Source organism: Belonocnema kinseyi, chromosome 8 (genome assembly GCF_010883055.1).
Source record: "Belonocnema kinseyi isolate 2016_QV_RU_SX_M_011 chromosome 8, B_treatae_v1, whole genome shotgun sequence".
Taxonomy (NCBI): domain Eukaryota; kingdom Metazoa; phylum Arthropoda; class Insecta; order Hymenoptera; family Cynipidae; genus Belonocnema; species Belonocnema kinseyi.
In genome coordinates, this window is record NC_046664.1 from 143,934,227 (window position 1) to 143,950,197 (window position 15,971).

Consider the following 15,971-nt stretch of genomic DNA (forward strand, 5'->3'; position numbering starts at 1 on the left):
AATACTTCTTATTCATCTTGGAGCATACCTGTAATAGAGTACCTTTTGTCTCTTAATAATTTTCGAAAAAATCACTTGTTGTCAATAAAAAAGGCTTTTTATTGTTATGGTATTTCTTTAATCTATGTTTTCTCCAAAAGTATCAATTTTATCAAAAAATTATATACCAATGAAAATATGCATCTCTGGGAGTGGACCAACTTTTGTTTCAAACTTTTTCCTGTAAAATCAATTTCAAGAAATTTCACCTGAGTTTCCGGCGACATCGAAGCCGCCTGGCAACACGTTTGCATCCAGTTAAGTGCCTGGCAATGCGCAGGTGCTATTTCTAATGTCAGCCCCTACATGTACACCAATTTTCAACCTTATCCGAGTCACGTAAGTTAACTGCCAAAAATTCGCACCTTTGACAGGTCGCCACAGGTGAACGCATCCACTCACACCTGCCAGGCACATATTTTTACGTTCCTCATCATCAGACGAACATCTCATGTGAAAATTGGCCTTATCCGTATCACGCTCCCATTTACGTTGTCAACCCACGGTATATAACAGACGGCGACTTTTTCCACTGCGCAGGTGTCACGCAGTGGTAGAGCAAGAAAACCGCTGTCCGCTTCGCCTCTCCTTCTTTAGACGGCGCCTGCGCAGTTGAAAAAGTCGCGGTAAGCTAGCACCACTGCACTGGGTAAAACTGGAGAAACGAAACGAGAAACAGGGGGGGGGGATGCGCGCGTGGCTCTACTGTGATAATTGGCCAATCATATAAAGAATAAAGGGCCTTCTAACGTCACTAATTGGCCAATACCTTTAAAGCATTCCGGACTCACTAGAAACTACTAGAATGTTTTGAAATGCAGCAGCATTATGTATAAATGCTTGCGTGATCCAGTGGTGTTAGTGATCCGACCGGCATCAACTTGCGATGTTCACTGTAACATGTACGATAGCAAGTGTTCTTGAAAACATTGTCGGACGTTCAGAAGCAAATGAGGTATATGTATGTGGGATACATAAAATAAAAAAAATGTGATGTTGTTCATGTTCCAAGGCAAAGGATTTTTCACCTGTAGATGTCGATGACATAGAAGCACGCCTTTACACCATTAGAGCTGAGGACGGAAAGTTTCACAAAGCTCAGATATTTTTTCTTGGCGGTAAGTACATTTTGAACATTCTATCATTTATTTTGCAGCATCTATAATATATTTATGCGCTTTCTTATATTCTTAAGTGCTTTGGAACCATAACCTAACTTGAAAATTGAATTTGATAAATTTGAAAAAAAAGTTTCAGTACTTAAGTTTTCAACTAGATCACAAGAAAACATGATTCCTAACTAAAATAAAAGAAAGATTTTTTTATAGGTCTTACGGTCTTCATTAATTAAAAGAATAAAACGAAATGAATGGAAAGTTCGTTTATTAAATTTTGTCTATAATCTATAATCGAAATAATAACTTTAAGAACCTTGAGAAATCTTTTGATCTTGCTGATAATCTTCAAAAGGCTAATAAAGATGTGGTTTTTTTCATGTAGATAAAGGCAACATAATGGTAGCAGCTAACAGAGAAAATTATAATAAGTCTGTAGAAAACATGCTCAACAATGATAATTTGCATAAAAAGATAAAAACCAGTCTTGTTCCAACAACAGAAGAAAAATGTAATGATATATGTAGCTATTCGATGAGAGAAAAAAAGATTAATAAATGAACAAACGGCATATAAATTAAAAACACATAATAGTACTGTAGCTAACGCTTATTCTCTACCAAAAGTGCACAAATAAGATTTGAAATGGAGATTCCTTGTTTCCACAATTGGTTCTTCTACTTATAACTTAGCCAAATATATTTCTAATGTTTTAAAATTTCGAAGAAAAAATAATACAAAATAAAAATTTAACTAAAATAACAAAAAATGAATTTTTAGTCGCTTCTAGAACTGTTTTCAATAACATGGTTTTCTCTTTTAATGGAAAACATTATAAACAAAAATATTATGGAAAATATTATCAACAGTCCTATGGGTTCACCATTCTCTCCTATAGTTTCAAATTTGGTTCTAGAAGATGTTGAAACAGGAGCTTAAAAAAATTGAATTTTAAACCTAATTTATATAAAAGGTATGTGGATGATGTTTTAGCTATTGTTCTTACTGAGGAAGTTGTTGGTTTCATAAATGCTTTCAATAGTATTGAAAATTCCATACAGTTTACGTTTGAACTTGAAAATAATAATTCAATAAATTGCCTTGATTTACAAATTATAAAATCAACTAAAGGTAATTTAATTACCAATTGGTTTAAAAAAGCGTCATGGTCTGGTAGATATCTTAATTTTAATTCCCATCATTTATATTGCCAGAAGGTCGGCCTGATAAAAGCTTTAATCGATGGATGCATAAAATTAAGTGATATTAGCTTCAGGAAAGAAATTTTGAATCAAATTAAAATTACTTTAGTTCAAAATAATTGTCCACTTCCTTTGATAAACAATATTATTCGTAACCGAAATCATGAAATCTACAATGCTTCCAGTAAGAAAAATAGCTGGGGTGAAACGTACAAAAAATCGTATTTAAAAGTTACGTTATCGTATGTTCAGGGACTCTCTGAAAGATTACAAAGATTGTTAAAAAAAATCAACATAAACGTTTGTTTCAGTAATCAAACCTCTCTTCAAAATTTTTTACTTAATCCAAAAGATGTCGATAGTACCGAAAATTTGTCTGGAATTGTATATCTCATTAAGTGTAATTGTTGTGTAAAAGTTTATATTGGTGAAACTCGTAGCAGATTACAGTTAAAATTCCAGTTGCTTTGGTGCGCTTTCCTCATTCGAGGTTCCTTTAAAATTACGCCTTTATTCTGAATTCATGAATTTACCACCTTAATGTATGTCTCTTGTCTACTAAACTGTATGTTCGTCGTTGTCCAAAAACATCGTAAGAATTTCCGATAATTAAGATGTAGTTTTTTATTACAAAAAAGGCTCTACAATTTTTATGAGGATTTTATAATATGTAAAATTATGTAAAATTCTTATTCTTGGTTTTTTTACAAGATAAAAAGCACAGGCAATTTTTATTTCTTTTACTTTGAGAAAAATCAATTTGTGTAAGTATATGTAAGAAAAGATCGTTATTTATGTATTATTTATTTAGATTTTTTGATAAAGGCACGCAGTGGTAGCCGAAACGTTTGAATAGACAGAATTTAATAAACGAACTTTCCATTTACTTCGTTTTATTCTTTTAATTAATGAAGACCGTAATACCTGCAAAAAACAAATCTTACTCCTATTCACATTAACGGTCGAAGAAAGGATTGATTTGATTTTTATCAAATCTATTCACTGAAATAAAATAACCAAGACATTGCGCCCTAGACATGTTTTCCAATCCGAAAGTTTTGGTTCGTTATTCACCTACACTAATTTCTTTCATCTCTGGAATTAATATTGAATTTTAATACTAAATTTGCATGTGTATGTGTGCATGTATGTGTGTGAAATGTCTCAAGGAGAAAACTGATCCTCCTTTCCGTGTTTCTGTCAGTCAAAATAAAATTAAAAAGGTCTACTTTAAAAAAATGTTTTGATGTAAATTTAGGTTTTTCTTATTATGTTATAACGTGCCCTAACGAATAATGAAATATTGAACTTTGATTTTTCCACATTTTTCAACAAGTAATGAAAAATCGCTTGATACCCCTGGCGGACCGAAGGAACCGAAAGGAGCCTCTACAAAGTCCCCGTATAGACCGCATTGGGCCCCCATTCGGTTCCTTTTTAAAAAACTCAGAAAAACATCAGGATAAACTTTTAAACAGTTGAAATTCGGATTGTACTTTAAATTTTCTATTAGAAATTCACTTAACTTCTGCAGAAGGTGAGTTCAAGCTCATCCACAATAGCTCAATTAGTATGTTGCGCGCGAAGTTTAAAAATAAAATTCTGGCTTGCAGCGTTGTTGTCTGCAATCTTTGGCGGAAGTGACACATTAGCTATGTTAATATTGTAGATTTTATGAACAATTCTTACAGGTCCGCCAGGGATTATCTTCTTTGTCTTTTTATTTATAAAAAAATCTAAATTTCCTTTTTCTTATTCTGGCCAGCGCTGTGAGGTTGGGAGCGCGAAATATGCAGACTAGAAGTCTAGTGCTACACCGAAAAAAATATGTAACTATATTAGTTCAATAATATCTTGAACTAATACGCTTCGCATAAATTAGAACTCGGTAGGGAAAAAAGTCGAACTGGATCTCTTCATTTAATTTGTAATTTTATCGGTTTGATTATAGAACCGAAGTTATAGCAATACCGAATTACATCGATTAAGAAAGTTACATAGGAGCTTCGCATGAGTATTGCACTGAGTTGAGGCGCCGGAAAATATGTGATGTGAAAAATTAAAGAATAATTATTTAAATATCAAATCTCGCGTGTTCTCAAATTTAAATGTTAAAGATTCGTGGGATCCTCGCTGTTCGTCGTCATTCGAACCAGCAGAGTCAAACGGAGAAAGCATAAAGATTATATCTATATAGACGCACTGTGAATGAAATTTCGTTACGTAACCGACACAAAAGTGGAACAATATCTGTTTTGATGCTTTAGAACAGCTGAAATTCAACTTATGAACGTTGCGACTTCTGCACGAAGAACTGATCTATTTCAATACTTACTTAATCGATGTAATTCGGTATTGCTATAGCGTCGGTTCTATACTGAAACCGATAATATTACAAATTAAATGAAGAGATCCAGTTCGACTTTTTTACCTGCTGAGTTCTGATTTATGCGAAGCGTATTAGTTCAAGGTATTATTGAACTAATATAGTTACATATTTTTTTCGGTGTATGATTGGCCATGCTATCCGAACTGAGCACAAGACTTCAAGTCTACGTATTCCGGGCTTATTCCGGGCGTATGAAAATAAGGCCTGTCTTAGAAAAGTACCAATTGTGCGAAAGATTAGGTTAAAAAAGTTTGCTGAAAACCGTTACAAAACTAATTGAATTTCTCATTGATTGAGCCCTGCTTGAAGTATTTTCGATTCTCAAGTTCCACTCTCAAAATGCTTTACAGAATTGAATAGAAAAAATTAAAACTTTGCCCAATTAAAGTCTGAAATCCCTCATGTATTTAAAATCAGCGGGCAGCAGACGACAGCATTTGAACGCGAGAACGATTCGCAAATTTAGGTTTTGGCTCTTTTAGAAAATAGGATGGTTGCTGAGTACTCCTCCACCATGTCAGAATTGTGAGTAAAAAAATGAATTTGCGCAAATATATAATTTATCGTGAAAATAATGATTTCCTCAACAAAAGGTTTGATTTTTTCCCTTTAATTCCGTGAAGCATGCAGAGAGTAAAGTAGGGAATCTAAGATTGGCAAAAAATGAAAGATGGTATAATTTTTATTTCATTGATTCTAATGCTCAAATACATAAATATAACAAACTAATAGTTCAGTAAATATAATCATTATGTGTATACATTTTTGAAGAAACTTATTATGTTTGTTTGATTCTTCAGTATGGCAGCTAAGGGAAAGGGAAGTACAACTCGATACATTTTATATAATTGTTCATACAGTTGCCACGTTCAAACTTAGATGGCAGCAGTTCTGTAATAATAACTTAAAGTAAATAAATGAACGTCAAATACAGTGCAACAGGCTCTATCGTGTAAAATATCTATTTCCATTGTGTGAAATACACAAACATTGCAGAAGTAAGTTCTTTATTGATGCTTTGACTCATTTTTATGAAAAAAGTGTGAAATTCTTGCGATTTGTCATAATTTTGTAATTTTCAGAATGGGTAAACGACGTGATTTGTCCCCTACTAGAATTGGCCAAATTTCCGGTATGTTAAAAGCTAAAAACGTGAGCCAGTAAGAAATAGCTAAAATTTTATGTGTCTCACGAATTTCAGTGAAGCATATATAAAAACAGATTAACCTTGGCAAATTTTTAAAGGTTAAACGCAAAGATGCGTGTGGTCGTCCTCGAATAACTTCCGAGAGGACAGACAGAAGAATTCGTTATATATACATCCGAAATCGAAAAATGGACTTGAATCTTTTGGAAAAACAGATGACTAAAGCATGAATACAAGTTTCTGAAAGAACAACACGGCATAGGTTAGCTGAAGAAGGTCTTGTCTCCCGAAGACCGGCACGCAAACCTAGGCTCATACCAGCCATGATTACAAAACATTACAGATGGGCCCAAAAGTATAGGAATTTCGCAAAGGATGACTGGAAAAAAGTAGATTTACAATCTATTTCTATTGTAAATTCAAAATTTAAGTAAAATTTGTGACAATCCTCGGCATTTTTAATATTTTACTGGTAAATTTCTCAGATGAATCCACTTTTCAAGTTTTGGTCGAAAAGGCTCAGTTTGTTAGGCATTGATCGGATAAGAAATACAAGAATGATTGTATTGTTCCAACAATAAAACAGCCTCCTTCGGTTATGGTATGGTCTGTAATAAGTATGAAAGGTCCAGGGCCCCTGTACATCGTGGAAGGTACAATGAATTCAGAACAATACGAGAAAGTGTTGGAAAAACAGCTGCTTCCAACGATGAAAAAATGGTTCAAAAAACGCGAGAAGCCTACTTTTATGCACGATGGTGCACCGTTCCACCGTTCTAAACATATATCAACGTAATTAGAGAAGAAAAAAGTCACCGTTCCTGACTGGCCTGGAAATTCTTCAGACATGAATCCTATAGAGAATGTTTGGAACTTTATAAAACGTTAAGTTTCTAAGCATGCTCCTACAACCAAGCAGGATCTTATCTGTTTACTCAAGGACGCCTGGAAAAATATCGTAGAGATCAGGAAAAAGATTGAGAATTGCATTGACAGCATGCCTCGTCGTATAGCAGCCGTGTTGGCTGTTAAAGGTGGCCATACAAAATACTGATTTTGGCGAAATATCGTGTTTCATTAACATAAATGCTTTAATCTAATGTAAATCACTACTTTTTGCATAAAATTCATTGTATAATATATGCTCTCTCATAGTTTAACTAAAACTGTCTAATAATGAACGTGATGTGTAGTTAAAATGGCAAAAAGGTGATTTTTCGGCATGGGTTTAATAATATGGCCAGGGACTGTCAAAGTAAATACAAAATTCCGTTTCCAAAAGTCAGTTGAAGTTATAGTTTTTGAGTTATAAAATATTCAAGCTGGACCAATTAGGAGCGCGATATGAACAGCCGTCCGTGCGTGTGCGAGAGTTCATCGTAGTGCAGTGACCGCTGTTCTTCCGTCGCTAACCCCACCTCGGCAATACAGGGTGTCCCAGACTCTAGGGTCCGGAATTATGTGGCTGTATACAAATTTGAAAAAAATTCCTTTTCCAGTTTTTTTCAGTTGAAGTTTTAGGTTTTAAGTTCCAAAATATTTAGGCCAAACCAATCAGAAGCGCAATATAAGCAGACGCACATGCGGTGTGTGTATATTCATTATAAATATTTAAAATTAATGTATTGAAGGTCTTTTCTGGTCTTTTTACTACATTAATATGCTAGATACTAGAAAACATTTAAACATTAATATTTAAATATTATTATTAGTTTTTGAAAAACTTTATCTCAGGTGATTCCGGTTTTTTTCATCAGTTACGTTTTAAGTCAAGTTACTAAAGATGTAAAGATTTTTCAAATTTAGAACGATGTTTAAAATCTCTTGGGATGATGCCTAGACAGAAAATTGTGGGTATGGTGTCGCATGAAGTTTATTCTTTACCACCGTTGTCCTACCGTTGCGGACAACAGCACTGAAAGTAAAATTAATCACCTGTGGATAACTTTTTACATTATTATTATTATTATTTCTTTGTTCTTCAGAAAACCAAAGCGCTGGCGACTAATCAGACAAAATGAAATTCTGACAAAAAAAACTTAGACGCAATTAAAATGTCTTTGGACGGAAAGGTACAGAACAAAAATAAGATCCTGATTTAAAAATTGCAAAATTTAAGAGAGCATTAGCCAAATCAAAAGCAGAGATTGAGAGGTTACCCGTCAAGAGAAAGTTAGCTTTCAGCGAGGAAGATGTTCTTTCATATGCTAGCGTAGAAAGAAAAGAGTTAGCAGTATCAATTAAAAAGTCGAATGGACCTTTAAGAGGAAGTATCCGCAATTCGTATGCTGATCTTTCAGACTTTGAGGGTAAGTTCTGAAAATTTATATTACTCGAAAGATGAAAATACCTATTTGCAGGCAATGACATTCAAGTAATACTTTCTTCCAGACGATTTGGAGGAACTAATAAATGCGATTATTGATCACCGCAACAAATTAGTGCACTCTGGCGCTGGCGAACTTGAGAGTGTATTTGACGGTGCGCAAAATTCATATTCTGCTGTATGTTACCAAACGTTCACAACTGATTTGAACAACGTTAGTGTAATCTATTCAATTTATACTATTATCTGCTGGATTTTCTATTATAAGAGTTCGTTTTTTTACTTATTTACAGAAAAACGAGTTCACTTAGGAGAAAGAATCTCCCTCAAGTACGACGTTTACAAGGAGATATATGATTTGCTGTATCCTTCAAAGTTTGTCAAAGATCTCGCTAAAACGATTTGGAAAAGAACAAATTTGGTAAAACGTTATATCCCGTCTCAAAGAGTAGACATTCTCATTCAGTTACCCCATCGATCTGCACGGAAAAAAATTACAACCAAAGAAATTAAGAGTATTAAAAAGTAAGTTTTAAAGATTCAAATTTCGCATTACATTTCTTTAACGTACACAAAAAATTCAGCAAGCGCGGTGCAACTCTGATGAATTGCACTGGGAATTATTCAGAGTTCAAATAGTTCCATTCAAAATAAAATAAAAATACGCCTGAAATTCAATGATTTCGTACTGGGAATTTATAAACTTGACAAAAGTTACCAAATTATTGATTCTACTTTTCTCTATTTATATCAGAATGCTGTCGTGATTACATTTACAATCGCAAGGACTTAGCTGACCATGACAAATTCATGTTGTTGAAAAAATACGATACTTACCTAAGAGATGAAATCAAATATTTAAGAGTAAAAATGGTGTTGAAAAATCGCCGAATTATCATCAGAGAAGTTGCTAAAGATGTTGGCATATCGGTTGGCTCATGCCATGCTATCTTTTCGGACGTTTTGGGCATGAGACGTGTGTCAGCGAAATTTGTTCCAAAACTGCTTAATTTTGATCAAAAGATCCTTCGCATGACCATCGCTCAGGAGATGTTGAATGAAGTCCATAATGATCCTGATTTTTCTAAAGGGTTAAAACTGGGGATGAATCGTGGCTATATGGTTATGACGTCGAAATTAAAGCCCAATCGTCTCAGTGGAAGCATCCTGAGTCTCCAAGACCGAAAAATGCACGTCAAGTTCGGTCAAATGTGAAGGTTTCGCTCACTGTCTTCTTTGATTACCGTGGCGTAGTGCATCAGGAATTCTTACCACAAGGTCGTGACTTTTTTTTTCTTTTCCCAAAACTGAAGAGACCCATGAAAGGACATCGATTTTCAACGATTGAGGAGATAAAAACTGCATCGCTGAAAGAACTCAAGGCTATACCACAAAATGATTATCAGAAGTGCTTAGATGATAGGAAAAAGCGTTGGCACAAGTGTATTATATCTGAGGGGGATTACTTTGAAGGAGACAACATAAATATTAAGTTTTTTATATTTTTTATCTTGGATATCTTACATTTTATTTTCTAATCAAAGCAAACTTTTCTCACTTGCGAATCTACACGTGACCATTATTCATCATAATCCATTAATAATTTCAAAAATTAAAATCCTTCATCTTTTGTCCACAAAGCAAGATATTGAAAAAGTAATAATCATTATTAATTTGATAAAAATCGTTTCTCGGGCAAATAATTATTCACATATCAGATAATAATTGTATGCTTAGTGATGTTTAAAAATGAAAATAATTACATATTTCGCTAAAAAACGTTCTGTCATTATAAGCAGAAAGAAATAATAAAACTTTTCAAGAAGAAAAAGCTATCCACAGATTATTTAAATCAAACTTCATCATAATTTCTCAAAATATCCAATTTTTCCGATCCCACCCTATCCCTTTATAACCGATCTGCTCATTTCTTACACAATCATATCCTTTTCTAACCTATCCGGTATCTCACCTATCGGATCCTATACGTTTCTAACCAATCCGACCAATTCGTACACAATTCTATACTTCGCGATCCTTACCGATCGGATTCCTTTCCTGTCCGAGCCAACCTTTTTTGACCTTGGGTTGAAGTCGTTTCAATTGAACTGCGTACTGTGATTTTTGCAACTCGTCGAAACTTGAGAGGTTCCTTATATATATTAGCATTAGATGAAAACATGAAAATATTTGAATACATGTTTTCGTGCTGGAGTTTTGGAAAAAGCATTCCAATTCAGTTATAAATGATATTCGTACCAGTCGTTTTATATTCTAAACTTTTGTACTGAAGATATTATCGTTGCTCCTAAATTATTAGTTCTTCTTATTAATCGAGATTCCAAGTGATTATGATCGTTCTAATATGCTTTGTTATTTTATTATTGGAATTTTTGTGCATCTGCTCAAATTTTAATGATGATGCAATTGATATCAAAAAATTGTAGAACTTAAAATTTTCCTTGATCAAGTTTAAGGGCCGGTTCCACCAACCTCGGTTTAATAATCCGTTAACTGACAGCGAGTTAAATGTAATGCCATAGTTGAGCTTCGATTATCCTGTCGCGCGTTCCACAACGTTTTTGGAGGTCCCGGTTAGCTAAACAGATAGTCTTTTCAAAATAACTCCTATTTTACTTTTAATCATTCGTGTCATTGGTTACTTGTCGGTAGAGTAGAAAGCAAAGCAATAGGGTCGTGTGCGCCAAATCCATGTAAGGTTCACTCCACGCGCGTGTCCACACTATCCTAAAAAAATGAATTTGTATGTGTTTTTGTTCCTGTTATATTTCTATTTTATTCGTGTTATCTGTGATAAGATGGTAGAAAAAAGTGAGATCGCCTAATTTTCTTCCTAACGCTCCTTCAATTTGATTCAGCAGGGCATTTACACAAGCTTTTGTTGAGCGAAATCTCGTTTGAAAATCAACGTCGTCGAAATTATCAAAATTATCCACTCTTTCTTTGAAAATTCGCGGTCTTCTGCAGATAAATTAAAAATGTCTTCTTCCACTTCGTCATCAGCCGACCTCAGAACTTCTTCCAAAAACTCCGTATTTCACAACAACACTGTACTTTTTAGATTAAAGGACGATTGAATCGCTCTAACCGACCAATCTTTTAACCAGCTGTAAAAAAGTGGTGGAACACGTAATTATCAGTTTTTTTGGAATTAAAAAAAAATAATACAACCAAGTTGAATAGAATATTGGATTTGGAGGAATTTAATATAAAAAAAAGCTGCAAGTCGAATACAATGTTTGGGCGGGTTTCGTACCAAATTCAAGATGAATATCCTGCAAGTTGTGAACTGTATTTCTTCTTCTATTTAAGGAAAGGATTATAATTTTGGAGACTTTTGGATTTCAATAATTATTCGAGCAGAATTTCTGCTTCCAGTTACAATATTAGAATGCTGCCGTGCCAGGAGGCCAGACCGCTTATATGTGTATTGATGATACGACGTCAGAGATCAGAAGTGGCTGGACTCTGGATTCAAATGTGTATGGATGATAATATGTCAGAGATCAGAGGTGGCTGGACTCCGGATTCAAATATGTATGGATGATAAGACGTCAGAGGTCATAGATGGCTGGACTTCAGATCTAGATATGTATTGATGATAAGACGCCAGAAGTAGCTGGACTCTAGACCTATTCACATTTCCATCCCTCGGAAATTAAACCATGTCCTCACTGGTTTTAAAAAGAGGGGTTGATGCTGCAGAGTGGTAGCTGATGCGAGTTGCCACGGGGGCATTGGTGGCGTGATCAATTGTTGCTGGGCCCTTGATTTTGTAAATTACTTTACCGCATGGAGTTGTAAGCAATATAAATCTGAGTATATTATTTAGTCCACATTTCCACAGTAGTCCTAGCATTAATATTGCCAGGCTAGTATATCCTAGACGTTCAAGGATGGTAGTGCCCGTAGTCCACCATGAATGATTACGGCGTTCAGCTAAAAAAGAGCTAAGGTCTTCTTGTGCAGTTGCTAAATCATGGGCAGAATTTTTGAGCTGCTGTAAGTTTAAATGAGTGTTAGAAAAGACAGGTAAAAGTATGCTTTCGGATTCTAGAATACTTGTTTCGATTTTAGAGAAGTTAAATTTAATTTGTCGTTCTTTCACCGGGTTTTCTTTTGAATAATGAGTTGCCGCGGAGAATGTTTGTTTTCCCGTAGTAGCTTTGCAATGGTCTGATAATGTCAGAATTGTTGATAAGGAAATGGTTTCCATGACATCCTTTTCCATTGGACAGGTTATCATTTATCGTAGCGGATTATAAGGTGAGATGTACCACTGAAATCCATTAGAAAAACTATAAATATAATCTGTAGTTATTTTTAAATACTTCTTTTTACAAGGTACTCCTTCGTTACTAAGTAACCATCCGGAACATGAGGCTTCGGTGTGTATTTGTTTCAATACATCTATTATCTGGCAGAAGTGGAGTTCTCCGGCATTAATACATTTGTCTTCATTTATGAGGGTATATGTGGTTTTATCCTCTGACAAGGCAATGGGTCTGTCTTGTATCCCATCGAAAAATTAAGAATTCATCATTGTGTGTTGTAGTAGAGCGATGTACCGTTGGACAATGAATATTTGTGTATCGGGAATTGGTGTGTGTATCTTGTAGATTAATCTGTTGTTTATTAAGATGACGTCTGTTCTACTGATTTTCATGTATAAAAAATAATTCGTCTCGGTTAGGGGGTAGGGTGTATCTTTCGGTATATTTTGATGTATTGCAGACAGTGATTTCATGAAATTAACTGGTGTTACTATCTTTGGTGATGGTATACCATTCTTCGCTTCCGAGATGGCAGCTTCAATTGTTTGTATGGCTTCTGCGATGTCTTCTACGTGCAGTTTCATATCGAATAATGAACTGAGGATCATGTTGTTTATTTGCGTGGCGTCCGTCAATGCACTGGTATAGTTGTACATGGCCCGCATTTCATTCTTAGTCCTGTGTTGGATTTTTTCACCTTGAGATAGAGTTGCTTGTAGAAGGCTAGTCTGGTTTTTAATTAGAGTAGCGATTCCCCTGGTTTTCTTATAGACTTCATCTATATCGTTGTTGATGTTTTCCGCGTCGTTGGCGTTCATAGTGCCAAAAAGATATTTGGTGGCGGTACCTATAAAGTTGAATAATCCTCGTTTTTGTCTTCTTGCTGATAATTCCTTAATATTATCATAGCGATTGGAGAGTTTATTTATCCTTTGTCCTAATGTGCCAATTGTCTTGGTCATAGTGCATTTCCCGATTAAACTGTTGCAATGTTGCATGATTAATCGTGTGTAATCCTTCACTTGTATGATGTCAGCGTTTAATTTTAAGATATCCAAAAAGTATACGGAGTCCCAAGTTTCATGGTATAGGCGGGCTTGAAAGAGTTGCTCGTGTAGTATTGGAGTGTTTATTGGCTGCGGGTCATATTTTCCCTGGGCCGTTAACACCTGCAATTGAGAAAAGGTTTAGTTATCTGTTGCGTAGAAATGTTTAACATCATTAAAGTGTCTCAAGTATTTCTGTCCGTTGAAAAATAAGGTTACAGTTTTGGTGTCGTTATTGACATCCAGTACGGCTAAAGGTTTTGTCCATGTGAGTTTTCCATTGGTCATAGTTTTGATTAGTACATATTCTCCTGGGAAATATGTCTCCTCCTTTGCTGTTCGAATGATTTTCTTCTGGTTGACTATCTTTGCCTTTCCTGTCCTTTTTACTGCGTCTTCACGTTGTGCTTGTGCTCTCTCAGCACGGTCCTGAAGATATTCCTCTCTATCATATGGGAATTCTTTGGGTTACGCAAATAAAAGTTCTTCGGGCACATAATTAGTTATAGAGTGGGGGCTATTATTATATAATTTTGTTGCTTTCATTATTTTTTGTGTCACTTCTCCTTCCAGGGTTGCGGCCAAACGTTTTATCGTACCAATCACTCTTTCAGCTATCCCGTTACTTTGGAGGTGACAGGCAGAAATCTTTATTGGTTTAATTCCTAGAAGAGCTGTTAAGGTCTACATCTCTTTACTTGTAAAGACGGATTCGTTATCCGTAATTAATTTTTTAGGTGTAGGAATTGAATGGAAGAATTCCTTTACCAGTTCTGCTATTTTATATTTTCTGACTGGTGTAGTCCAAACATAACGAGTCAAACTCTCTTCAAATAAAATAAAATCTTTTCCTTCCAATGTGAATTTATCTAGGTTCATGATTTCAAAGGGACTTTGAGCTGGTTCTATTATAACGGCATCCGCTTTTATTAATCGTTCTTGGGGTTTAATAGCACAGATGGGGCATCCTTGTATGTATGACTCTATTTGTTTGGTCATGCCGGGCCAGTAGTACTGTTGCCTAATTGACTTTTTCATTTTATCCATCGCCCAGTGTCCGGCCTCATGGGTTCGAGCTATTAAATTTAATTGGGCCTGTGTTTTCCTAATGATCCGTGGATATGCTTCTTTAATTAGATAGTATTGTTCCAGATCTAGTAGTCGCAAAGTCAAATAATGAAGTTTGCGGCCAATTGGTATTCATTCAAAGAGGTCCAGTGGGTTATTTCAATGATACGCTGAACTTCCGTCCTTTCATCTGACCATATAATTTTAGCCAATTTCAATAGATCCTCTGGTGTGTGGAATAAAGATCCATTAACTTGGAGATCTACTTGAATGGTGTACTCAAAGTACTTCCTTGGTATCTGTAGGTTTGTTAGTCTGTTTTGAAAATTACCAGAAGTTTATGCTAACTTTATTGGTGGAATCACAAATTTTCCTAATTTATTTACATTGTCTGTTAAATAATTGTTATTTCCTTTAACCGTTTTCTTTATTTCTTCATCGGGCATGGCTTCTAGAATTATTTTTGTAGTTTTAATGGTGAATGGTGTGTCCTCTGTATTTATTTGAATAGAGGGATTCTCTCCTGCTAGGGGTTCTTCAACTGTTATATTTTCCGTATTGAGTGAACCTTCAGCTGGAGGTAAAGATCTTTTGAGATCGTCTACTATTTCTTGTAGTTGTGATTGATCCAGTCCGGAATCGGTTAGGAATTCATCCAGGTCGAATTCAGTCGGAGGACTGACTCGTGGAGGTTCTTGACTCGTGCTTGGTTGTTGATTGCCAGTTATTTGAATTGGAAAGGCTCGACTGAGTGCGTCAGCGTTCCCATTCTTTTTCCCTGGTTTGTAAATCACTTCTATGTTGTAGTCCGTAAGTTTCTGAGTTAATCTCAACAGTCTTGAGGACATATTATCATGTCTGGCTGATAATAGTCCATTGATCGGCTGATGATCTGTAAAGACTTTAAATCTCTGTCCATAGAGCAGAGGTCGCACTCGTGTGACCATACAAATGGAATATTCTTTCCTTTCAGGTGGTTTATCGGGTGAGCGATTTTTGCAAAGTTTTTGATGAATTTACGATAGTATGAAGCAAGGCCCATAAATTGTTCAATCACCTTAGTATTTTTGGGAGTGGGGAAATTCAATACTTTCTGCACGTTCTTTTGTAAAGGTTTTACTCCTTCAGGGCCGACCGAATGTCCAAGATACTCCATTTCTTTTTCTAGATACTTACATTTGTCTGGTTGAAGGACAAGGTTTGTTTCTCTTAGACGAGTAAAAACCGTTCGCAAATTCTTGGGATGTTCTTGTTCCGTTTTTCCGATGACAATGAGATCGTCAAGGTAGATGAAGCATATGTTGCCGATCAATCCTTGAAGCTTGAAATTCACCATGCGCTGAT

At 35.2% G+C, this 15,971-nt stretch overlaps 1 protein-coding gene and 1 long non-coding RNA gene across 2 annotated transcripts in view; both read left to right on the forward strand.

Annotated features, from left to right (window-relative positions):
• The first annotated feature begins 891 nt into the window (after positions 1–891).
• On the forward strand, positions 892–6,814 carry LOC117178076. The gene is made up of 3 exons (XR_004467799.1): positions 892–1,157; positions 5,546–5,743; positions 5,828–6,814. It is a non-coding gene; the product is annotated as an uncharacterized LOC117178076 (long non-coding RNA).
• Positions 6,815–7,128: 314 nt separating this feature from the next.
• Positions 7,129–15,971, forward strand: part of LOC117178735 — a 29,352-nt gene continuing 20,509 nt past the window's right edge. Inside the window, exons 1-4 of the mRNA XM_033370166.1 lie at positions 7,129–7,147; positions 7,983–8,201; positions 8,284–8,373; positions 8,512–8,743. Of these exons, the coding sequence (XP_033226057.1) occupies positions 7,129–7,147; positions 7,983–8,201; positions 8,284–8,373; positions 8,512–8,743 (560 nt within the window). The remainder of the gene's footprint in view (positions 7,148–7,982; positions 8,202–8,283; positions 8,374–8,511; positions 8,744–15,971) is intronic.